This window comes from Sciurus carolinensis, chromosome 10, assembly GCF_902686445.1.
Source record: "Sciurus carolinensis chromosome 10, mSciCar1.2, whole genome shotgun sequence".
Taxonomy (NCBI): Eukaryota; Metazoa; Chordata; class Mammalia; order Rodentia; family Sciuridae; genus Sciurus; species Sciurus carolinensis.
Window position 1 is genome coordinate 71515679 of NC_062222.1, and position 27403 is coordinate 71543081.

General features: G+C 39.3%; 1 protein-coding gene across 1 annotated transcript; it reads left to right on the forward strand.

Annotated features, from left to right (window-relative positions):
* LOC124994231 (WD repeat and FYVE domain-containing protein 3-like) lies at positions 1 to 26102 on the forward strand (the record flags this gene model as incomplete). Its single annotated transcript, XM_047566016.1, has 9 exons — positions 1 to 159; positions 1099 to 1257; positions 3291 to 3470; positions 7755 to 7937; positions 9070 to 9166; positions 11489 to 11812; positions 12409 to 12520; positions 12886 to 13083; positions 22717 to 26102. Coding segments are annotated over 9 exons (1536 nt in total), but the record flags the coding sequence as incomplete, so codon positions are not given.
* Between the last annotated feature and the right edge of the window lie 1301 nt (positions 26103 to 27403).

A 27403-nucleotide genomic window follows, 5' to 3' on the forward strand; every position in this document is an offset into this window, starting at 1 on the left:
TTAATAGAACTCAAGGAGCCTGTGGGACAAATAGTATGTACGGATAAAGGTATTCTTGCAGTAGAACAGAATAAGGTTCTTATCCCACCAACCTGGAACAAACTTTCGCTGGGGGCTACGCAGACCCAGCTGCAGACTGGAACCTATGAATCAGACAAGGTTTTGCAGTTTCTTGCTTTCTCATTTAATCTTGCTATTTCATGGTATGAATATCCTTGGTAATGGGGGTGGCGAGAGGTACAGTCCAAGGGATGTGTCAGCTGCTCCTCCAAAGGCCAGAGAAAGGAGAATGTCATGCATCAGACAAAGATAAGAGAGCTAGTGGAGAGTCATGTTTCCTGCAGAAAAGCTTCTTTTGTAAGTTGAGTAATAGGGACTGGTGTTCCCTTCCTGCCCACAGAATTCCTCTAAAAGATCCTAACAGCAAGGTACTCACCATGTCTGCCAACCAGAATAGCCTGCTTTTGGCAAGTCACCATCTGGTCCATTTATCATTTTAAGTTCTAAAATGACTGTCAGAAAACTTGTTACCCACCCCACAGGAACCAGTAGCAGCTGCTATGAGTTCCATAAGCATCTCTTTGTGAGGGCAGTATGCAGTAATCCTTTAGCACCCTGTGTTTGCCCTTGATCCCCTCCCAACTGTAAGATGGATAGGACACTGCCCAGCCTGTTCCACTGTATGTCAACATGATTTTTACCTAAGTCAATGTTTCCTTCAACAGCACTATGCTTGCTGTGCACACTGCTTCCACTGGCTACAGCACACACCCTTTTATCAGATGTCTCCTGCTACTTACATAGCAGCACACACATTGAATATCATTCCAAACTGGAGAAACCAGAGATCCCCCATTGATGAACAAAGTCCCTTTATAATTACGGTCTAGCAGCAGCAGTTAGGAAGCTGTCAGAACAATTCAGTGTGGAGCTTCAGTGAAAATGTCATAAAACTGAAACCAACCCCGAGTGTGAGCTGGTGTGTGCTGTGAGGTACCTCCATGAGGTCCTTACCCTTTACTCAGCTCTGCTGCTTGCACTGCAGAAATCTGAGCAGTTGGTGGCCACGTGTGTTTCACATCTGTTTTGTTTGTGCAGGCAGTGACTGTTTATGAATGTTTGTCGGAGTGGGGCCAGATTCTCTGTGCAATTTGCCCCAACCCCAAGCTGGTCATCACAGGTGGAACAAGCACAGTTGTGTGTGTGTGGGAGATGGGCACCTCGAAAGAAAAGGCAAAGATCCTCACGCTCAAGCAGGTAACTGAGGGTGAGCAGATGGAATGGGCTCGTTCCATCTCAGCCTGCTCTGGAGAAACTAACAAAGCTTCCTTCATCCTGATATATATCGGGCACAATACACAAAATCAAGAAGTGTGGTCTTTGCTAGAAATTCTTTAAAAAAAAAAAAAGTAAATTAGAACATGCTATTGCTAAAAATTACTCTAAGCAGGTTCTTTATTAAAATTAAAGCAAGTCCTCTTCAGGTTATATATTTTAATATATTAAGTAATGTAACTATTTCTTACAAATTATAGTTTATTGAATTTTTTAAAATCAGATTGATATTTGCTATTACTCCTTATAATTTCAGGATGATTACATTCAGATGACCTACAAAGTCTTAGTTTGTTTCTCTTTCTTCTTTTGTCATTTCCTTAAGGACTTGCCAAACTCAATTACTTTTCAGTAGCACCCTTGATGATTTAGTTAACAAGTATTTCTGATCACATAATTTTTCACTTAAAGCAAGAATCTGTTTATAAGTAAGCCATCTTTTAATATTTGATTTGCAAAGAATTTATCATAAGGTGGTGTAAATAAGAAGCATGCATTAAGTATTTTTTATTATTATTGAAAAAGTAGTGTTATAGTACTATCATTTATGTGTGCCTACTATGTTCAGGATACTATCTATGCTGGATATCTTAAAAAATATAGAACTCCCGTCCTTATTAATCCATAAGGTAATCATTAGCCCCATTTTATACCGACGGCGGGGGGCGTGGAAACAGGAGGGTCAAAGACATGCTCAAAATCGTATTTGTGAAAAAGCCAGGATTTAAATTCAGTTCTTACTCCAAAGCTATTTTTGTTCCACTCTTGAATAGTAGTGTCTTAAATATCTGTGGAAAGAATTGAACCTCTGGTACTTTCAACAACCATCTAAATAGACCAAAGGCTTTGTAGACTTCCTGAGTCCTGAGACAAGCCACATCAAGAGCTGCAAACTCCTGACATAAACAAGCACAAGGTTGATGTGCATTCTGCTGATATGAGCTCCTGCTTAAAATATTTTTCATTTAGAAAAAAAATCCTGAAGATGATGTGCCAGTCAAATGGGGTTTGCTAAACATACCATGCAGATGTCTGTATGACCCAAATTTTAAAAACCAACTCATTATTTAAACAAGCATATTCTGCCAGGGAAGATGGCCCACTGTGTGTATTCAGGGACTCCTAACAGTAATCTCGGTCTTTCTCTTCAAAATCCTTACTTATTTTCAAATACTGTCATTCCCCTGGCTCCTGTTTCTCTTCATATTCCACCAAAAGAGAACAGTTCTTACTCCAGTTTAAAGAAGGAGTCCCTCTCAGGCAGAACTCTTCAGATATCTCCCATGCAGTAGCAGGACTGCAGCACATTGACATATCAGGACGACACTCCCCTCTTATCTTTCAGAACAATGTACTGCAATCTTGGGTTCTCACCATTTGTATATTTTTATTTTTTAATTTTTGACTAATATAAAATAACTATGTAGTTTGTGCATTTTTTAAAAAAAAATCATCAATTGTAGGTCCTCAGAATAAAAAGGTGTTTGTGGCATAAGAGAATGGATTTGCAGTTTCAGTTCTGTTTGGTGGCTTATCATCAGTGTATTTCCACATAGAAATAGCATGAAGAAATCCAAGCTGGACTGTAGCTGCCATTCCCCCTGCCCTCAATGATGCTGTTCTATGTCCAGGAAAGTAGTGTAAAACTCATCCCACAGGCTGGGGAGATAGCTCAGCTGGTAGAGTGCTTGCCTCGCAAGAATAAGTCCCTGAGTTCGATCCCCAGTACTGCAAAAAAAAAAAACAAAAAAAAAAACTCATCCCGCATTCCTATGAGATGAGGCTAGGATGGACCACATGAGGAGGAAGGTCAACCCCACACTGCCAAGATGGCCCCCCTCAAGGCACCCACTGTCCTCAGCAAAGCTCTCATCTGATGAATCTGGGAGCTTCTGAAGTCACTTGTGGGAGTTGTTACTGTGATCAATCTGACTTGTTGCTCTTTTCATTTGTAGGCCTTACTTGGCCACACTGATACTGTCACCTGTGCCACAGCATCACTAGCCTATCATATAATTGTCAGTGGGTCCCGCGACCGGACATGCATCATTTGGGATTTGAACAAACTGTCATTTCTAACCCAGCTACGAGGCCATCGAGCTCCAGTTTCTACTCTTTGTATCAATGAATTAACAGTAAGTAGTAAATTGCCCACTTGTTTTAAATTCAGGGAAACAAGTTGTTTTGGCCATACTAAGTAAAATATGACTGTTTCTCTAAGCCGATACACACTCATTCTAAAAGTCACTACATTTCTCTTGATTTATGTGTTGTTTGAAAAGCAGATGAATATCAAAAGTTTTAACCCAAAGAGTACTTAAAATCCATTCACTATCACATACTTTAAAGAGAACAAGATTTGGTAAAAATAAAACAAATATGATATTTTTTTAATAGTATGGGCTTTTTTTTAAATTTATTTTTATTGTAAACAAATGGGATTTATCTTGTTTCTCTGTACATGAAATAGAGGCATACCATTTGTGTAATCATACATTTACATAGGGTAATGGTGTTTGAATCATTCTGTTATTTTTTCCTTCCCCCCCCACACTTCCCACCCCCTTTTCCCTCTATACAGTCCCTCCTTCCTCCATTCCTGCCTCCCTCCCACCCTCCATTATGTGTCGTCATCCGCTTATCAGTGACTTATCTCACTTAGATTAATATTCTCCAATTTCATCCATTTGCCTGCAAATGCCATAATTTTATTATTCTTTATGGCTAAGTAATATTCCATTGTATAAATATACCACAGTTTCTTTATCCATTCATCAATTGAAGGACGTCTAGGTTGTTTTCACTATCTGGCTATTGTGAATTGAGCAACTATGAACATTGTTGTGGTTGTATCTCTGTAGTATGCTGATTTTAAGTCCTTTGGGTATAGACCAAGAACACCTATTGTTGCTTGTATTCTTGAAAATCGCCATTCTAACTGGGGTGAGATGGAATCTTAGGATAGTTTTGATTTGCATTTCTCTTATTACTAGAGATGTTGAACATTTTTTCATATATCTCTTGATTGCTTGTAGATCTTCTGTGAAGTGTTTGTTCATTTCCTTAGCCCATTTGTTGATTGGGTTATTTGTATTCTTGGTGTAGAGTTTTTTGACTTCTTTATATATTCTGGAAATTAGTGCTCTATCTGAATTATGAGTGGCAAAGATTTTCTCCCACTCTGTAGACTCTCTCTTCGCATTACTGATAGTTTCGTTTGCTAAGAGAAAACTTTTTAGTTTGAATCTATCCCATTTATTGATTCTTGCTTTTATTTCTTGTGCTATGGGAGTCCTGTTAAGGAAATCTGATCCTAAGCTGACATGTTGAAGATTTGGACCTACTTTTTCTTCTATAAGATGCAGAGTCTCTGGTCTGATTCCAAGGTCCTTGATCCATTTTGAGTTGAGTTCTGTGCAGGGTGAGAGATAGGGGTTTAGTTTCATTCTGTTGCATATGGATTTCCAGTTTTCCCAACACCATTTGTTGAAGAGGCTATCTTTTCTCCATTGCATATTTTTGGCCCTTTTGTCTAGTATGAGAAAATTGTATTTATTTGGGTTTGTCTCTGTGTCCTCTATTCTGTACCATTGATCTACCTGTCTATTTTGGTACCAATACCATGCCATTTTTGTTACTATTGCTTTGTAGTATAGTTGAAGTTCTGGTATTACAATACCCCCTGCTTCACTCTTCTTGCTAAGGATTGCTTTAGCTATTCTGGGTTTCATATTCTTCCAGATGAATTTCATGATTGCTTGCTCTATTTCTGTAAGGTACGTCATTGGCATTTTAATTGGAATTGCATTGAGCTCTATAGCACTTTTGGTAGTATGGCCATTTTGACAATATTAATTCTGCCTATCCAAGAACATGGGAGATTTTTTTTAAAAAAATTGTGGGATTTATTAAGAATGTTCAAATTTTGTTGAAAATTTCAAAACACATTATTTATTTATTTTGAAAAGTGAAAAATAGTATCTGGGAGCCCAAATGAGAAAAATTGTTAATTATTTTTACAACAGATCCCTAAACTATCAAGGAATATTATCTCTTCTCAAAAATAAATATTTTATATACAAATAGGTAAAATAAATCAGAATAAAAATAAATGCACTGGACTGGGAGTTCCCTACATAGACTGAGTTGAGTTAAGGTGGACAGGGAAGACAGGGAGTTGTCTTCACAACTAAGGGTTTTTCAGGCAGGGGAAGCTTCAGAGTAGGTTTACGAAGAATGAAGTCCCCAAGTCCAAGGGTACGTTACCATGGTAAAATGTACCCTGTCCCAGGAACCCACCCCTGCCTCATCACTAGCAACATTCCCCTCCCACCTCATTCCTGCCCTGGGGCCACCATAGTAGTTCTCACCATGTTATTGAGTGACGTTTCCTTTTCTTTCTTATCTTTGATTTCTGTCAGGCAATACTAAGTATTATGCTTTTAGTCAAATATCTTGCCATCACACAAAGAAAAAGAAATTTAGTTCTAGTGAAAGGCATCTAGAGTGTCTCACTGATGATAGGAGGACTCGGAGATGTGACTGAGTTGGGGACATGCAAGGGCAACAGAGTCAAATTTGGTTTTCATGTATTTGATAGGCTTAAGATATTTCAGAATACCACCTTGGGTTAGTCCTGCAAAATTTTATTCCTAAAGAACTTTAGAAAAATATAGGTGCAACAGAACTGCTCTGACCTAACAGTGTTGCTCACAGTCAGATTCTTAATCCCATTAAAGTACTTTGTTTAAAAGTTGTTCTTAAATAGTGAGAATTTTATTTATAGTCAGTTATTTGAGTCATTATACACCCACTGGATTGCAGTAATTGCTGCAAACACTACAGAAGTGACTTGGTTTTTTTTTCTTTTCATAAATTTTTCATAAAGTCTTAACACATGAAAAGAATTCTGTTTCTGTTTCTCCAACCAATACCCAGTGTGCTTAACTTGTGTTTATATTTTGGGCCCAAGCTCCCTTGGCAGCTGCTCTTTATTTCTTCTTCTATGACTCAGCCCTCATGACCACAGGATTTGCTCTAATGCGATCTTAATTGTGGCCCCCTGGAGTCACTGAAGGAGGTCTTGATGTCTCTGGTCTCTTGCAGAGACCAGGAACACTAATTAAAACTCACCTGCTGACACTCAGAGACAGTTCAGTGACTGATGCAGAGGTAGACAAAGCAATACTTTACGAAGTATATTTTGTGTTGAGGTTTGTTTTGGTTCTCGCCGTCACGGCACAGGGGCTGGGGGGAGGAGGCAGGAACAGTAGATGAGCAGAGTGCAGCCTTATCATCCCGCCCCTGTGTACCTTTGTCTTTATCCTGGTGTTGGTGCTGCTTCCTTCTTCTGGTGCTTTCTCTCCTTTTGACGACCATTTTCAAATGTCTATAGGATCTCATGAATCTCCTGACTGCACTGAAATCACTAGGTGATTTCTAAAGTTAGCAACCGGGCTGGGGAGATAGCTCAGTTGGTAGAGTGCTTGCCTTGCAAACACAAGGCCCTGGGTTCGATCCCCAGCACCGCTAAAAATAAATAAATAAATAAATAAATAAAGTTAGCAACCAACAATGGGACCGCCATGCAACCTTAGGATTTGAGTGACCTGTAAGCTTTGGGACTACAGAGAACTGGCTGTAAATCATGACTGGGATGATAAGCAAGTGTCTTGGCTCTGTGCACCTCACTTTCGTGCTCTAAAGCAGGGCTGGTGCTAGCCGACCTCATGAGGTCACTGTAAGGGTTAGAATTTGAGGAAAAGGACTATTCCTTCTGCCCTTTAGAACTCAGGTTTTCATGAGTTATCAGCTCAGGGAATCTTAGGTTTTATTAGAAGTGATCTACATGACAGGTTTCTTTTTTCACCCTCATTTTCCCACCCCTCTTGTGAATGCAGATTTTAACATAACATATTACAGTGTACCAAGATTCCATCTTATCATGTGTTCAGAGAGAGACACAATGTACCTGGACTGAATATTTCTTCTACCCTATGGTCTTGGTGGTTGGACTCAATTACATAAAAGTCTGTGTAGGTGAATTCCTCTAAATGAAAAGGGTAAATAGACTTTGTAAACAATGGAAAGAAGAAGACCATCTGTCACCTCCTCTGATGACATAGCGCTTGGTGGTGGAATAGGAGCTTGTTCAGCAGTGCACTGGGCACAGACCTACCTTTCATCTCCATTTGTGACCCCCTGACATAGCATTCACTCAGCTTTGAATTTTTAAAGAAGCCTCTTGTTCAGGATATTTATTTTTAAGTCATCAAGCACTGAATTCCAGGTTACCTTAGAAATAATTCAGCCATTAGTCTAAGGACTGAGGTGTTTTGAGAGCAGGTCATAGATGCAATTGTTTTTCTGAAACCAGTGTGTAATATGAAGAGAATGAACGGTGTTCCTTTGTCTTGCAGGGGGACATTGTGTCTTGTGCTGGCACATACATCCATGTGTGGAGCATTAATGGGAACCCTATCATGAGTGTAAACACGTTCACAGGTTGGAGCCAGCAGATCGTCTGCTGCTGCGTGTCAGAGATGAATGAATGGGACACACAGAACGTCATAGTGACAGGACACTCGAATGGAGAGGTTCGGGTAAGTGAGCGCAAAGAAATATTTGCTGTCCAAATTACCTGAAACTTAGGAAACTGTTTAAAATACAAGGACACCTGTACAGGTTGTGATGTTTAGCAAAGTCTCACTATAATCCACAAGGGCCCTGGCCACCATTTATCAGTCATGGTGAACACCAGAAACTGGGCCCCTTTTCTTCCTACTGAGTAGAGCTGTTAGTGCTACCAACCGCCAACAGTTTAACACTAGAGATCACTAGTAAACCCCTGGCACATGGGTCTGCTCACAGTGTAAACCATGTAAGTATTGGGTTTTCAACCTGTCAAATACCTTTGTAGGGAAAATGTAGTTAGTAGGGACAGTGTCTTCTCTTTAGAGAATCACAGAGCTAGACAACGTGTCCAGTGACCTCAGCTTTTTTTCTGGGCCAGATCCCACACGATTACTCTTGAAGCCTAGATGCAGTGTATCCTTTTCTTAGTTTTCTGAGTCTGGCCTCTACAGAAAAGAGAATCAACAGAGCATTTACCTTTAGTCTATGCAAATATTTGCTTTTTTCTCTCTCAGATTTTTCTTTGTGCCTATTTTCTTTGTGTTCTTTGTCAAAGCAGAGAGCAGCTGATTACTGCCCTTCTTAGTCACAGTCCCATGCTTAGAGACAGCAAGGCTGCCAGCCCACTCCCCTGCCACACCCTGTGCCTCAGACAGCAAGCACATGTGCACACGCATGCACATGCACACCCAGAGTCTGCTTTCTTGAGAGTGGTATTCTAGGTCGCTGAATCAGTGAGGCATTATGAAAAGCTCCACAGCCAAATGCATTTGGGGATTCTGCTGGCTGTGTGCCTTCTTGGAGTTCTGCAGTACAGATTATTTGTGTATGCAAGACTCTTCAGGTTTTTGTAGGAAACAGAAGTTTACTTACGTCATTGAACCATGTTTTTGAACTTACTTTTCCATAACAGTCGTTATGTGAGGCAGCTCCTGCCACATTTGACAAGATACAGGGGACTCTGCATTTCTGTAATCCTAGAAAGGAAGTTACTTGTTTAACCTTGAGAGCTCGTCCTCATCCAGTAACATGTACATTATTTCCTTGATTTGATTATCCACTTTTTTCTTTTTTTCTATTTTCACACTTGCTTAAATGTAGTTTTGGAGAATGGAATTTCTGCAAGTTCCTGAAACACCAGCTCCTGAACCTGAGGAAGTCCTAGAAATGCAGGAAGACTGTCCAGAAGCACAAATAGGTATTTCATACATTATAAAAAGCATTCAGTCGTCTCCTGTATTAGTATTCCTTTTTTTTAGGTCATTCGGCATAGCTTTATACCACACAACATAATCAAGAGCCCAGGGTTGGGCAAGGCTAACAAGAGTACAGTCGCTGCCTGTTGTATAATTGCTTTGGGCAGATGTGCCAGGTTTTCTCCAGTTTACCTCATGCACTCAGTGTAGCAGTGTTTTGTTGACTTCACATTCCAAACTAAATTGAGGACAAGCTTTCAGGAAGACCAAAGGCATGGGCTGCCTGCAGTTCTGAAGATATGAATCAGACCTGGAGGCACAGTATTGGATAAGTGGAACAGCCTCACACCTCTGTTCCATGTCTGTTCTGCCCAGCACCCGACTGATCAGCCTAAACCACAGAGTGGCATCATGTTTGTAGACTATCCACAGAGGCAGGTCAGAGTCCACCTTCATATACCACCCAACACCTACTCACATGGGGCGTTAATTCAGGCTGAAGCCTAGCGACCTGTGGTCTACTGTCTATTATTTGTGAAGCACTTGACATTTTCCAGTGAAATAAAGAGCTAGGTAGTTTCTGTACAGAATGACTGGAGCAGTGCCATAAAACCAGGCAAGTTGTGCTTTGCATTGGTGATATCCAGAGAAGCTGCCCTATAATATAGAACAGTTAGGACAAAGGACTTCCTGGAAAGTTTCCTTAAAACTATTATCTGCGATTAATTTTTGTACACTGAGAATTCAGTGTGACTTTGATGATATGAGGGAGTTTCTAAAGGCAGAGGCTTGCTATCAGAAAGATACAAATCACTTTTATTTGTAAACTGAAAATAATCTTTACTTTCTATGCCAGAAAGAAAGGATCTGGGGGTGGAACATTTTGCACTGTATTATACATTTGTATTATGTTAATACATGTAAATTTCTATATAGTCAATTGCACTTTTAACCAGAAAGACCATCTGGGTGTTTGAAAAAGGACATAAAAATTAAGCCCAGTTCAACAAATGCTCGAGGGTTACCTGTAACACGTGAGATAATGAGTTAAAGGGTCCAGTGGGAAGTGGTCACTTTCCCTTCTTTTAACAAAGCTTTTTCAGTGCATTAACAGTGGAAGATGGGATGAATAAGTGAGATGGAAAAAGGGATCAAATTCAGGGTAGAGAGGTTTGTAGGTTGTCTTGCTCCTTGTTTATTCATACTATGGACAGAGTTCGGCAGAAGTGGTAGAGATGGGAGAGCTGCCCCTGGGGAGGATTGACTCTGGTCAGTTGGCAGTGGTGGAATTTGAAGGCACTGATTGGGTGAAAAGGAAGTGAGGGGTTCACTGGGAATCAAAGCCATTTCTAAGGTGACTTAGGGCTTGGGCTAATGATTGATTATACCACCGGACTCATGAGAATAAGCCATTGGGGTAATAACTTCATTCAAATTAGTCTACTAGACTCCTAATGAGTATAAAACAAGCACAAGATACATTTGTCCTGTTAAACAAAATGGGTATATGCAGTGAGCTGGCATTGCATGCTCACATTTGCATGCTCTCCTTTAGTCCAGCTATATATATTTATGTCACATAGATTTCTCCTTTAGAAGACTTTATTTACAAAGAGTGGGGAAATGATTGCAAAATGGCAATGGAAAGAGAAAGAAAAAATCCTGAATTAAAGATTTCCTCAGTAACTTGTTTATCAGTGTGGTCGTTTAGTTATTGACCGCTCTAGGCAAGATGTCGGACTTGGGTCCTTTCTACTGTCTGGTAGAAAGAATGTCCAGATATAATAGTGTAGGGCAGGATTTCAAGTACCTCAGAGGCACAGGACTGGTCAAGGAGTCCAGAAGAGGGAGGGAGTACCTTCAGGGGAAGAAATTGTGTTAAATTTTAGGGAAAGAAGTTTGAAGCTTTGGCTTGAAAGACAGGTAATGGCCGAACACACAGACACTGAGAAGACAGGTCTCGGTCAGGCTGATGGTGCATGCAAACCCAGCCATGAAGAGGGGCAGGGCTGTGTGGACAATACCTGAATGGCACTGTCTCTCTGGACTGTGGTGAGGTGTGTGAGGTTTTGATCAGAATGTGAAAGACTGAACACCAAACTAAAGCCAAGAGGGCTCTGTGTAACCCTTTGAGAAATTCTACCCATTGGTGTTATCTGTAATCTTGCTAAAAGCCCTGATGTGTTTCCCCTGCTTTTGTTATACTTAGCTTAAAATATTATGTCTCTATGTCTTGTATATGTTAGGAAAAAAGACCAGTGGAACAGAGCTGAGTCTAATTGTGATGTGTCTGGATTTTCTAATTATCCCAATGCTTTACCCAGGGCAGGAAGCCCAAGATGAGGAGAGCAGTGATTCAGAAGCAGATGAACAGAGCATCAGCCAGGAACCTAAGGACACTCCCAGCCAGCCCAGCAGCACCAGCCACAGGCCTCGGGCAGCCTCCTGCAGAGCAACAGCCACCTGGTGCAATGACAGTGGCTCTGATGACTCCAGGCGCTGGTCTGACCAGCTCAGTCTAGATGAGAAAGATGGCTTCATCTTTGTCAACTATTCAGAGGGCCAGACGAGAGCCCATGTACAGGGCCCCATTAGCCACCCCCACCCCAATCCTATGGAAGCACGAAATTACAACAGATTGAAACCTGGTAACTTGAAGTTTGATATCTATTTCTTGCTTCTTGTGTGAGGGTTGGTTGACCAAGTCAGTTCCCCCTGGGCTCCATCTCTGATGTGCTGTGTGACCTGGGCCACCCACAGAGAAAGGCTTCTTACAGTTCTTCATGTGTGAAGTGGATGCAGAGAATCTGACCTATAATGGTGTTTACAACATGTGGGCATTTTTTAAAGAAGAAACATCTCAGATCGAAAACTGCATTCATTCACAAATTGTGAAATCGTGAAAGCTTTTGAAAATAAGCAACTATTAGTTACAAATAAATAGATAAAGCTGCATTTGCAGGCAATTTTGCCTGTAATAGAATTTAGAGGCAAGGTTTTCAAAATCTTCTTGCATTGAAGATTTCTCCTTCTTTCAGTTTCTTGTTTGGAAGGACACACTTTCCGACCTGACCCACAGGTCATGGTCAGCTTGGTTGCTTTCCCTGCATCCAGGGAGGACGTGTCTGGAACTGGAAAGGCTGCGTCAGCTTAGATTGAGGCACCCTAACTTTTAAGGCCACCAAGTGTAAGTATATCCCCTCTCAGTTTGGTCCGTCGTGTTCTCCACTTCTGCCCACTCCAGGGTACCGGTGGGAGCGGCAGCTGGTATTCAGGCATAAGTTCACTATGCACACAGCCTTCCTTCGAAGGGACAACACACACCCAGCTGAAGTCACCGCACTGGGCATCTCCAAGTAAGTGTCAGACTTCTACCCCACTCCCCTCCAAGTTATCTACATAGCCCAAGTCCACATTTTTCAGCCTGAAGGAAAACAGATTTCATACTCATCCTCTGTAAAGGAAACCTGCCTGTGTGTGGATTTAATTCAATACTGAGTTTTAAAAAACTAAATAAAACATTGTCCTCCGTGTTCTTCAAAGATACAGCAATGCTCAGTCCAAAGAAAATAATGGAAGAGTAAATTTGGGCTCAGTACTATTTCTGTCTCTTCTAACATATTTCCCCTGAGGGAATTCAGGGGTCCCTGATGACCCTTACCAGCTCCCACACCAACACACACCCCACACTGGACCAGAGGCCTTCTTGTGTCTCCTGCAGGGACCACAGCAGGATCCTCGTTGGTGATAGTCGAGGCCGAGTCTTCAGCTGGTCGGTGAGTGACCAGCCAGGCCGCTCTGCTGCTGACCACTGGGTGAAGGACGAAGGCAGTGACAGCTGTTCCAACTGCTCTGTGCGGTTTTCTCTCACAGAAAGACGACACCATTGCAGGAACTGTGGACAGCTCTTCTGCCAGAAGTAAGATGAGACATGTGCTTTTTGAGTGCTTGGATTACACTCTAAGGCCGTTTGTTGTGCCCTTGGTACAAGTTCCAATTTGCTGTGGTGTCCCCACTGCATTATACTCTGCTACTGTAAACAGTGCTCACTTTGTGTTTTTCTCTATTACTTTAATTATGAAATATCCCTATCAGAAAAAGTACAGAAATAGTCATTACAAACACCTGGTCACCTGTGACTTAGAATGCAAATATGCTAACATTTCCTGTTACTTAGGTGTGTGTGCTGCAGATATAGAAGTGATGTAAATAGACTTCAAGTCTTCTCTCCCCCTTCACATTCATACCCTTTCTGCTCCCCACGTTTTTACTTTCATGAGCAAGTGTTACCTCTATCAACTTTATTACATTATATTGTCTTGTTTCTCAGCCTTCTAGTGCATATTATCTGTACCCTTCTGTAACTTTTTTTCATAATTTTTTAAAAATCTATGCATAACTATTATGCTGAAGTATTCACTTTGCTGCCAGGTATTTATGACTGTATGAAAACTTCTTTCCCTTTTGATGGCCTCTTAAGGGTTTTGGGATTTTTTCTATTTTGCACACACTACAAATAATGCCACAGAGTGTGTCTTTGTAAGTGCCTTTCTAGTGCATAGGCTGCATCTCCTCTAGAGAGGGAATGGAGTTGACAGAACAGACTTTGTCTTGGGCTTAACTTGCTCTTGGCAAATTTCTCTCCAAAACAGTAGTGCTAGTTTATACTGCTTCTAACACGATGTAAAAGTTTTCCAAATTCTTAGTCATGCTTAATATTGCCAAACCTGTCTCCTTTTGCCAATCTGATAGGTAAGGAAGTGTGCCTTGTCGTTTTAACTTGCAGTGCTGGCGAGGATGGACATCCTGTCTGTTGGCATCCAGTATTCCTCTTGGCTAACTGCCTGATTTCCATTCAGGTTCACTTGTCTCTTCTGGCTGTTTTTAATGTTGTATATGATTTTTCTGTTATACAAGGTTTTAATTTTGACATGATTGAATTTATTATTATTTAGGATTTTTTGGTTTTTGTATCTTGTCCTTTCCCTGTCTTGAGATCATAAGGATAACTTTGTTTTCTTTTTTTAAATAGTTACTTATTTTTTATTTAAATGCTTATTTGGATAGATGATATAGCAATAATAAATAACATTAAAAAAACCATAAAATCTATAATGCAGTTGAAAGGCATGCTGGTGATTACAATTCCAGTGACTTAGGAGGCTGAGGTAGGAGGGTGGCAAGTTTGAAGCCAGCCTCAGCAACTTAGTGAGACTTTGTCTCAAAATAAAAAATAAAAAGGGTTGGGGATATAACTCAGTGGTAAAGAATCCCTAGGTCACTCTCTAGTACTGCAAAAACAAACCAAAGAAAAAGGTTTAAAGTTTTACAATTTTCACATTGGGGTGTTTAATTCATTTGGGGTGTGACATGAGTCAGGGAACTGTTTTTACCCCATAAGAAAAGTCAGCTGTGCTGCAGTCTTGGATCTGGACGCTTTCTCTGTTGTACACTCGCATCCCCCATGTTCCCTCCAGATAACAGAGAAGACCCTGTGGACAGTGCATTTTCATGTTTTTGTTGCCTTACTCCAGAGACATTTTCAAAGAAAACACATTATTCCATATTGTAGAACCATTTTTTGAGGAAGTTGTAGAGGTTTTATAGGCAGCACTGGTTCATTGGTAAGGTCATGGCCTTTCAGTTGACTTTGATCAAATTCTTACTGGGCTGCCCTCTATTATCTTACCTCAGGAAGTTGCTGAACCTCTCTGAACTTGTTTTTTCCTCTGTAAAGTGTTTTCACAGTAATACCTCTATACATAGAGATGCTGAGAGAATTGAATGAGCTCATGCATGTTTAAATGTTGGGAAATGCCAAGTATGAGTCTGGCACTATAGATATGCCATAAAAGGTGTCAAAATTTTTTCCCTTAAACCTTTTTTCTTGTGCAGTCTGATTCGAGACGATGTAGCCAGAATGTTGCTGCCAGCATTCCTAATGGGAACTATGAGATTGGCAGAGGATCCTGTTGTGTGGCTCTGTGCTGTGACGGGCCTACTCTACAAACCTAGTAACCTAGTAATTGCTGATAGTACCCCCATATGTACGCTGGTAGACGTCTGTTCTTTGTAGTGTTCATTTCATAGTATTGTCTAAACATAGGTAATTCTTTAAATTATTCATTCTAATCAAATGTTGCATGGAACTCTCTTGAGAGCACTGACCAAACAGCGACTGGTTATGGTGAAGCAGGCAAAGCAGAAAGCTGTCCTTGAGGGTACAGCCCTTCCCACAGCCTTTGTACCCTTCAGCTGCCAAGACCTGTCAACATTCCTAAGAGTTTTCAGAGTCCAGAAACCCCCTGTAAGCCCTTAAGCCAGGAGCATTTAATTTATTCTCTGAGAACTTAGATTAATGGAGTAAATATAAATCTGCATTTCAGTTCTGCAAAAATCCAAGCTTAAAGTGATTTAATGCCACATCCAGTGTCATATCCTGCTTTATTCCAGGAATAGCAGCTCTGGATACTTTTTAAAGGATATGAATATAAGTATAGTCGACTTCAAAGAATTCTATCATCAACATAACTAGAAAATGAGAACATTTGGACCAAACAAGAAAGGCCAAACTACCTATTTCTAAGAAATGATTGTGGCACTGGGGGTGTAGCTCCATGGTGGAGCACTTACCTAATGTGCATGAGGCCCTGGGTTTAATCCCCAGCACCACAAAAAAAAAAAAAAAAAAAAAAGCAAGAAAGAAAAGAAAAAAAGAAATGATGATGGAGCATAGATCAATCAAAATGTTTAAAAGCCAGGGAACTTGTTTAGTGACCAAAGTGTCTTTTAAAATGGGCAATCATCAGACACAATGACTGAAAAAAGTACCACCGACTCACCTCCTCCTCCTCCTCCTTCACAAGGAAGAACCAAAGCAACAGGTGTATGGCTGCATGTTAAGGTAAGTGTCCCTGAGATAACACTGGGAATCAGCAGGAGAAAAAGCAGAAGTTTCATTGACATCCAGAGATCTGGGACAACAACATAGTAAGAAAAATAGAATTTCCTAGCACCTGCCACCCCAGCTCCACAGCAGTGGGCAGTAGTCTCCCCTTTGCAGAGGTAATGATGCAAGAGAGAGTTCCAGTAAACTCTTAATTACAGATAGGGGCAATCTTAGCTATTGCAAAATTTCAGTCTTTACAGGCTTAGCCTAAATATGTAAGAAACCTGAAATCTGCTGGGTACTGTGGCAAATGCCTACAGGAGGATCTCGAGTTCAAAGCCAACTTCAACAAAAGCGAGGTGCTAAGCAACTCAGTGAGAACCTGTCTCTAAATGAAATACAAAATAGACCTGGGGGTGTAGCTCAGTGACAAGTGCCCCTGAGTTCAATCCCCAGTACCAAAAAAAAATAAAAAAATGAAATCTGCACAGTAGCTTGACTCTCAAAAAAAGAATTCACTATATCTCCCAGTGAACCTTAGGATGTTATAGCCAGGAGTCATATGAATAAGGAACATATTTATTTATTATCTGGATTTGGACTGCTCTAAGGGACAGAAACCCATTTATATCCCTTTCTCTGAACCTCTACAGATATTTCACTACACTGGCTCAGCAAATAGCTGCCTCACAAACTAAAACTTAGCTAAATAGAGTGAATCTGAAACAAACTTGTTGAGAGCACTAGACTATAAGGAACAAGTGTTGCAACACAAAGGGCACCATCTTCAAGAACTGGGGGTGTGGTGTGTTAGGGGCATTCCTTCCAAGACCAGGAGTGTGACCAGATGCACATGGTTTAATAGGACTGTCAGGGCTGAAGTCAATTGCCCACATGATTTCAGCCACCCCTCCTTCCAGTGCCCTGCATGGGCACCTGTCACTAATAAGATAGAGAAAGAACTCTTGGTTCCACTGCTCCCCCTCCCACGGTGGTGTGATGAGGAGGTCTTGAGCAAGCTGTGCTCCAGCACCACCCTGCTTCTGGCACATACAGCCTAAGAAGGTTGAAGAGAAACTTTGCCCAGCACTGGCCATGTTCCATTTTTGCTTGCTCTGCCAAGCACTTCAGCTTAGAAGTTTTGCCCAGCTCCATCTGCAACCCACTCATGCTTGAGTGGGCACTATAGTTGGAAAAATCAGAAGAAAAGGCCCAGCTGTCACCCACTCCCAGATATTCATGGCTGTGGCAGGAGCATGTGAGGTCCCACTCCAGAGTAAGACGTGACTAAAGTAGCAGCAAGTAGGAACACAACACCTGCTACACTCCACCTGTATGAGTCACCACAGTCAGTCACCCCTACACCTTGTTGATGCATGACTGACAGGACTGGGTGAATGCCATAGAGGAGTGTTGAGATTCCAGCTCCACTCTCCCCTGGGCCCACACTAGTGTCTCATCAAGCGGCAAGTGCTTCAGGCCCATCACCACTACTGGTAAAGCCAGTGTCAGAGACCCTTACAAATACCAGCACCAACATCAAGAATATCTGAGAACTGTGGGCATAGTGTTTGTTTCCCAGCACTTGGGAAACTAAGGCAGGAGGATAGCAAATTAGAAACTGACCTGGGCAATGTAGGTGAGAACCTGTCTCAAAAATCTAGAAATGGCTAGGGATATGGCTCAATGACAGAGCACCCCTGGGTTCAATCCTGAATATTAAAAAAAAAAAAAAGTACCTGAGGAAATTCCCATCACTTTATAGGGACCACCCCTGCTTGAACTACTGGAGTGTCCCTACCCTTATATGACCTGCAGAGACAACAGATCTCTCTGATTCTGACATGGTGCACACTGTGCCCAGACTCACGAATCACAGCCAAAGAAGCTACAGGGATATTATACTGTAGTGTTAGCTAGAAGTAAACTCAACATTGCCTAACAAACCAATGTATTCAGGAGAAAACCATTTACTAAGAAGGCCATCCCATAAAAGTGATAGAAATAACCATTCTACCAAATGTGCAAATTTTAACATAGGAAAATACAAAATATGAAGAAATAAGGTGATATGAGACCTCTAAAACATCATAACTCTCTAGCAACAGATTCCAAAGATATCACAATGGATGCAATGTCTGATGACGAATTCAAGAATCACTCGTAAAAACTCAGTGAGATCCAAGAGAATACAGATAAAAATTACATGAACTCAGAAAGTGCAAGGATGAATGAGAAATTCAGCAAAGATATTTTTAAAAAGAATCAGAAAGCTTGGAAATAAGCTCAATGAATAAAAACTCAGTCGAAAATCTCAAAAACAAATCAAGTGGAAAAAGGAATATTGTATCTTGAAGACAGGTCACATTAAGACAGGAAAAAAGTGACAATGAAAAGAGCATTCAGGATCTGAGGGACACCATTACATGGTCAAACATCTGTATCATTGGTATATCTGAAGGGAGGAAACATTAAGAAAAACCTATTCAATCGAAATTATAACAGAAAACTTCCCTTCTCTTGAAAAAGACATGGACATCCTTGTATAGGAGTTGGAACCCAATAGACATGAGCAGAAAAGATCCTCACCACAACCTATTGTAAAACTGTCAAAAGTACAGGGCAAAGAGAGAATTTAAAAATCTGTAAGAAAAAACTTCAAGTCACATTTAAGGGTAATCCCACTACACTAATAGCAAATTTCTCCACAGAAACCCTGACATACTTCAAGTACTGAAAGAAAATAACTGCCAACCAGGATAACAACACCCAAAAAACTATCCTTCAAAATTGAAGAAAAAATAAAGACCTTCCATGATAAGCAAAAACTGTGGGGATTTATGACCATCAGCCCAGTCTTATAAAAGATACTTCCTACCTCCAGAAGTGAAGAATTAACATCATGATAGCATGGAAAGTATATATCCCACGGAAGAGTGTATACACAGGAGAGAAGTAGAAAAGAATCAAATCATCACTACAATAACCATCATACCACAAAGAGAAATATGTAAGGAAGAAACCAAAGATATTTAAAACACTAGAAGAAAATTAACAAAATGACAGACGTAAGTCCATACTTCATAATAAAAAACAATTTAAATGGACTTAACATCTCCAATTAAAAGATAAGACTGGCTGACTAGATTAAAAACCAAGACCCAATGATGTGCTGTCCATAGTAAATTCACCTCACCAGTGAAGATAAACAGAATGGATGAAAAATGACATTCTAAGCAAATAGAATCCTAAGCAAGCAGGAGTAACTACTCATGTGACAGTACAGACTTTAAGACAAAAATAGAAGAAAAAAGGTCACTATGTAATAATCAAGGGATCAGTTCATCAAGAAGATAATAATTGTATTGTATATACCCGTAATGTTCGAGCACTAATTTATAAAAGAATACTTTTAGACCTAAAGAGAGAGAGAAAGTCTCAAGATAGTGGGGGATTTCGTTACCCCACAATTACCAGTGGACAGATCATCAAGATGAGGGAAAAAATAAAGAAACAACAGAGTTAAATTGTACTAACTTAACAGGCCATTTACAGACCTTTCCATTCAGTGTCTGCAGAATACACATGCTTTTTCTTCAGTGCATGAAATATTCTCTAGAATAAGCTATATTAACCACCAAAACAACTCTAAAGAATTCAAAATAAATGAAATCAGACCATTTATCTCTTCTGATCACATAACATACAGAAGCTGTGGGATACAGCAAAAGCAGCACTAAAAGGGAAGCTTATAACAGAGTGCCCACATTTTTAAAAAAAAGGGATTAAAATTAACAGTGTTATCAATGAATTAATGCAACTCTAAGTCTTAGAAAAGCAAGGCAAAAAACCATACCCGTAGAAGGAAAGAAATAATAAGAATCAGAACAGAAGTAAACAAAATAGAGCCTAAAAGAACAATGCCAAGGATCAATGAAACAGAGTTGGTCTTTGAAACGATTTTTTTAAAAAATGGCAAACCATAGCTATACTAACCAGAAAAGAGAAAGAGATATTCAATATAATAGAATTGGAGATGGAAAAGGAGGCATTACAACTGTTACCAGAGAAATACAAATATTATTAAGATATATTTGAAAAACTGTATGCTAAAATTTGAAAAGTTTAGAAGAAATGAACAAATTCTGGGCACATATGACCTACCAAAATTAAACCAAGAGAATATTAAAAAAACAAATATACCATGCTGGGCACAGTAGCACACACTGTAATCCTCAGCAGCTCAGGAGGCTGAGGCAGGAGGATCAGGAGTTCAAAGCCAGCCTCAGCAATGGTGATGTGCTAAGCAATTCAGTGAGACCCTGTCTCTAAATAAAGTACAAAATAGGGCTGGAGATGTGACTTGGGTGTGTACCCCTGAGTTCAGTACCTGGTACCCAAAAACAGAAACAAATAGACCAATAACAAGCAATGACATCAAATCAGTAATAAAATGTATTTGAACAAAAAAAGCCCAGTACTAGATGGCTTCACTGCTGACTTTTGCCCAAGAACTAACACCAATAGTTCTCAACTATTCCATAGTTTGCAAAGGAGGAACCCTTCCAAACTCATTCTCTGATGCCATTATTATCCTATTACCAAAAATCTATCAAGGGCACAACAAAAAAGAAAACTATAAGCCAATACCCATGATGAACTAGATGTAGAAATACTCAATAAAATACTAGCAAATCAAATTCAATAGCACATTTTTTAAAAAATGTATATCCCACAATCACGTTGGTTTATTCCAGGATTTCAAGGATAGTTTAACATGCACAAATCAGTAACTATAATACATCACAAAAATAAAGAATAAAATCATATAATCATCTTAATAGATACAGAAAAATGTTTGATAAAATGTATGGCCCTTCATGATAAAAGCCCTGAACAAATCAGGTATAGAAATATCATAATTCAATAGTCTATATATGAGAAACTCAGCCATAATCATACCAAATTGAGAAAAACTGAAAATATTTCCTATAAGAACAAGACAAGGTGTCCATTCTCACCACTCTAATTCAGTGTTGTACTAGAAATTTTAGGCAGGGAAATTAAGCAAAAGAAAGAAAAGTCACATAAATAGGAAAGGAAAAAATGAAATTATCACATTGCAGGTGTTAGAGCTAAACATATGAATTTAACAGTTTCAGAATACAAAATTAACACAAAAATCAGTAGCTTTCTTATACACCAATAATGAATTTGCCAAGAAAGAAATCTTGAAAGCAAGCTCATTCACAGTAGAGACACCACACAACTATCTAGGAAAAAAACATAAACTGAAGAAGTGAAAGACCTCTACAATGAAATTACAAAAATGCTGAAGAAAAGCAATTGAAGAAGACACTGAAGTTGGAAAGACCTTCTGTGTTTGTGGATAGAAGAATTAATATTGTTCATATTACCCAAATTCATCAAAGAAATCAATGAGATCCCCTCAAAATTACCTGTCATTCTTCACAGAAGTAGGAGAAAATCTTAAAATCATACGGAAGCACAGAAGAGTCTACATGGCCAACTAATAGCCAATAAATTTATGAAAAAATGCTCATTAGCATCAGGGAAATTCAATTAGAACTATAATGAGAAACATCTCACCCCTTTGAGAGTGGCTGTTATTAAAAAAAAAAAAAAAAAGTGCTGGTGAGAATGTAGAGGGAAAGAACTCTGTACATTGTGGTAGGAATACAAATTAATATAGCCACTATGGAAAACAGTATGGAGATTCCTCAACACACTAAAAATAGGGCATACATATGATCCAGCTATCCTCTCCGGGTAAACATCCAAAGGACACGAAGTGGCATATGAAAGAGCATCATATACCTGTGTTTATTAAGGTGCTGTTCACAAAAGCTAAGATATGGAATTAGCCTAAGTGTCTATCAACAGATGAATGAATAAGAAAATAGATATATGCACAATTCAGCTATAACGAAAAATGAATTTTTGTCATTTGTGGCAAAATGGATGGAACTGGAGGTTATCACGTTAAGTGTTATAAGCCCAGCACATAAAAGCAAGTATCATGTTTTTTCTCAAGTGAAAAACTAAGGCAAACCAAAAAAACAGTTGACCTGAAAGAGTGATTACTAGGAACTGGGAATAGGAAGGGTGCCTAGGAGTGGGGTGGGGGGCAGGTGAAGGAAGAATGGATGGATATGATCAACACACACTGTGCACATGTATGGAAATACCAGAGTGACTGCCATTAATATGCATAATAAAAACTTATAAATAAAATGGACAATTAGTCTTCTAATTTACAGGAAAAAACTTCCCTTCCATGCAAAGACACCAACATACCTCCTGAGAGTATAGACCTGCAGAACCAAGCAGCCAGCCTCACACGCAAGCTCTTCAGACCCCTGGGTTTCATTAACGTGGAAAATCTGAATTCTGTTTTTTGTTTTCACTTTTCTAATTCTCTAAAATCAAAGAAATGCCATTTGCTGGTATAATACATATTTTCATAGGCCAAAACAAATAATATAGCATCCCTTTCAATCCTTGGTCAGCCACAGGATCAGAGAGCATTATGGCTTTGGGCATTCTCCTGGCATTGTGTTAACCCTGGCCTCACCCTACTACAAGCCTTCCATTCAGTTTTTAAATTACTGTTACTAGTTGATGTTTTTTCTTTCCTTTTAGGTGCAGTCGATTTCAGTCAGAAATCAAACGCTTGAAAATCTCATCCCCGGTGCGTGTTTGTCAAAACTGTTACTATAACTTACAGCATGAGAGGGGTTCCGAAGAGGGGCCTCAAAATTGTTGAAGACTGAACAAGCTGATTAGAGACCACAGACCCCTCTCAGATTCCCTGTCACAGCTCGGAAGGCATCGGAAACAGTCTCCGTTTACACATCTCTTCATACCACACGGTTGAAGTGTTGAATTCAAAGGGATCATTGAATAAACGGGTGTAGCGTACAGTACCGGGGCAGACACTATTCAGGTGAACAGCACAAGAAGAATACGAGGTGGTTCCTAGGAGTGACATTTTCAATATCCAGTTCTCCCTGATAACAGTAGCTGTCTCCAAGAGAAAATCCTCACTTAATAACTGTCTTTCCTGCATCTCATTTTTATAGAGCTATTCATCCTTATTTGGAAAAACCAACAGAAACAAAAAAGGCTTTTAGAAAATGGTTGTAAATCTGACTCCTTTGCAAGTAACTGTGTATATTGTAAATAGGTATAAAGGCCTTTTTTTCTAAATAAGGACCTAACTGCCTGTAACATGAGACTTCAAACTAAACCACTAACTCAAAGAACTACTTATGGTTTGTCTAACATCTCTCACTTACCAACTGATTATAAATGTTTTTTAAAATCCTCAAAGACATTATCTGTGGTCTTTTTCTTTTCAAACCCAGCCTGTGTGCCTGATGTTATTTCTTTCAAGTTGCCCACAGTATCTCCACTTAAACTAGGCTAATAACCAAAATAATGTGGACCTTCTTTAGGAAACAGTGTGGGAGAATAGAAGTTCAACCATGAGATAACCTGGAAATTTTAGGGCGTCTTGTACCTGGCTATGCACCACCTCAGTGTTGTTCTTATGTAACAAGGCCCCTTAAACTTATGTGTGGACAGCTGTCTGGTCAAGGCATATATTCTTAGTGTTGCATAAAGGTGGTCAGGTGACTGATATAGTGCAGGAAGCAGCCCTGCCTCAATTAATGGAAATATATTTGCATGTAACCCCAAATTAGCTTTCTTGCATAGAACATAATAAGAATGTGTCTTTGGTGATACTAATGTTCTACTATAGCATATTTTCAAAAAAAAAAAAAAAAAGGGTTAAAAAAAAAGAAAAAAGTGTACAGAATTAACATTTAAACCTTGTTGTAAAACTGGATCATGTCAGAACTGCTTAAAATTAACCTTTACCATTTAATGCCATCTACCTGAAAACGGTGAGATTTATACTGTATCAATGTCTATTTTTTTGTTTTTGCTATGAATATAATTACAGTATTTTAATATTTAGTTATTTAATTTGTTCTACTAGTTGGATACAGAACACACAAATCCAGGGGGGTTAAAGCTGGAGGGGGCTAAGAGATAAGTTTAGTTTACAGAAAAGAAAGGTTTTGGTGGTGGGATTTTTTAAAATGTGTGTTATGTACATAAATATAAATATATATATAAATCAAATGAAACAATTAATCTAGATTTTAACATTTTCAGATACTTAGTGATAATATTATGAACAATTCTAAAAGCCCTGTGATTTGAAAAATGTAGGATCATTAATGACCCAAAAAAGGAAGGACAGGCCTTCACACCCTCACAGAGTCATCATACAAAGGACAGTGGCTTTGGCTTTCCCAACTTTCCATCTTTAGGCCCTGGTAACAGGCACACGTATGCACTAAAATGCACATATATGTACATGCATTCAAACTAGGCATTTGGTACAACAGTGATCTTGTACCTAATGGGCTGAAACCAGCTTAAGAACAGATTTGTTCTTCCTGATAACTAGGTCTCCAAGAGAAATAGAAAGGCTGCTTTAGTGCCTTATGCTACTAAATTAAGTCTTATTTACCTAGGTTTGAGCCTACAGTCTACTTATGATTACATATCAGAGCTGATTAAAACACTTCCATTTCTAAAAGTTCAGATACACTTGTTAATAAAAGGATTATTGGCATTAATAATTTCACTTGAAGAAAGTCGTGTTCTGTTTTCCTTTCTGTGTCTCACTCCTCGCCCTCCCATCTCCATCTGACTCCCATCCTAGCAAGCGATGCTGACGTTCACCAGTTGCAGAAACACTGTGCTGTCACACAGTGGCGGGCGGCCGTCTGCCCTCTGGATGCGTTGTAGCAGTGTTATTCTACACTTTTTGAAAGAAGCGCCCTCCTTTTGTCCACAAACCATGTTTACCCCATATCCAATGGCAGAGGTGTTCCTTAAAGACTTGAATATAGGAATGTGTGTGTGTGTAGTCACTTAAAGGTTATTTCTATATGTAATCTGAAGTTATATGGGATGAACACTTTGAAACTTTCCAACACAACTTCCATAACTAGAAGGTGGAAACCAAAACCCTCATGATAGTATTTCCTCTGGCAGCTGGTGCTGTGGGCAACTGTTTTGTTCAATCTAGTTTATTTTCCATTTGCTTCTGAGGCAGAAATCATAGAATCACTCACACATACAAGTACACTCATGCACATAAACTAATTGTTTCTCTGGGTATCTTCTGTGTTTTGTGTAAGTTTGTTTACCAACACATATTCTCGATGTGTACATCCACCTTTGTGTGGTCTGCATCCTTTCTCTGCGAGTACCTCACAGGGCTCCTGCCTGATCTTTGTAGTTTATTTGTTCGTCCATCCTTCCCATCCACCCACTTACTCGTCCATGTACTCTAACATTTGTGTGTAGTGTGCAAGTGTAATGTCATGCTTTTTGCAGAAGAGAACAGCTGCCCATAGCAGCCATCCGTCTGGATAATAGCAAAACACTCTAGATAAGTTATTTTGCACTTTCTTATGTATAAAGTTGGTAGAAACTTATTTTTGCTTTGTATCATTTAATACATTTTGTTTTGGTAAATGAACTGTGTATAAAATATTTATGCTGTTAAAACTGTTTTTAGAAAGTATTTTTAATTTCAGCAAGTTTGGTTACTTGTTGCATGACTATTAACACAGCTGACTTTTTGTGTCAGTGCAATGTATATTTTTTGTCCTGTTATTAACTTGTAAGCCCTAGTAATGGCCAACTATTTGTACAGCAACAGAAGTAAATTGAAGATACTGGCTAAGACTGGATTGATTGTGGACTTTTGTACTATATTGCAGAATCCAATATCTGTTTTTTTGGTGGTTATGTAAAAGGCCTGAAGAATTCTATCTAGTGTGCAATCTGTGATATCTGAATGTTCATTGTATATCTGTCTCTGATACAAAAAGGTAGAGTAACACAATTACAATACATGATTAAATGCAATAGTCCAGGTACTTAAGTATTTTTTTTTCATTTCAAATAAATACCTACTATTTACCACAAACAAAAAATTATTTAAGTTGTTTCAAAGTCAGTTCTTCAGAGAAAAACAAAAATGAGGTTTAATAATTTCCTAAACTTCATGCAGCATTTTCCTTGTTGTGAATATCTCTACTGGCTCCATGTAAGATTGCAGAGACGTTGATTGCCAGAATTCAAGTTCAAATTCTGGATTGAGCCATCTATAAAAACCGGTTTCCTACATTCCGAGCTCCCCAATTGTGCTGAATTGCCATGGCCGATGACATGGTGGGAGTGGCAATAGGAAGAAGCCAGTGGCTTCTGAATGACATGATCTTCAAGTTTCAGCCTATCAAAAAAGACCTTTTTTCATGGTTTTGGCTCTTTTCTCTTTAACCCCTCAGATTGTGAAAAGTCCAGCAGCTGCTCTTGTCAGCTGGTCTTTAGTGTTAGAAATCACAACCTATTTTATTGTTGCTTTATTTGTTTTTCAAATAGCCTTCCCAGGAAAGGAAGATTTAACAACAAAGTTTATTTAGACTATTTTTGATGATTTTACTTTTCCTCTTTCTAAACATAATAAGTTCATTTTAAGGTTGAACAGTTCCAAATTTGAAGCTATTGTGTACAAATTGCACATCAATTCTGCTTCACTTAAGTGGCAGAAGATAAATGCCAAGCACTTCTAAAACCACAGAAGCCAGGTGTGGTGGTGCAACCTGTAATCCCAGCAGTTTGGGAGGCTGAGGCAGGAGGATTACAAGTTAAATGCCAGTCTCAGCGACTTAGTGAGATTCTGTCTCAAATTTTTTTAAAAAGGATTGGGAATGTAGCTCAGTGGTAAAGCAACCCTGGGCTAAATCTCCAGTGCCAGATAAGTAAATAAATAAAACCACAGTAAATTCCTTAAAAAGTTAATGGTGAGAGAAGGCCTGGGCAGTTCCCATGTCTCCTTGCATTATTACTCAATGACTTTGAGAAGGGTTGTATAAGAACAGACATGGCAGACATTCTCAAATGCAGAAATTCTATAAATAGAAGGTAGAAAACTAGAAGGTTTGAACAATCGATCTTTAATAAGTCTTTTCAACCATTTGCTTCTCATTTTCAACACAATTTCCTCCCCATGCCTCATTTTTGCCCATTTGGAACAGCAGAGGCTTCATGGGATTGGCCCAATGTTGCTTAGCCTTTTTGCTTTATAAATATTCTCATCCTCCCCTGCCCATTGCAAATCTCTTTTTGTATTTATTGTTTCTTCTGACTTGCTAGAGATGACGTCAAGCCATGCCATCACACTCAAAGACGGCATAGTAACTCAAAGAACCCTCTGGTAGGAATGAAGACAGGCTGC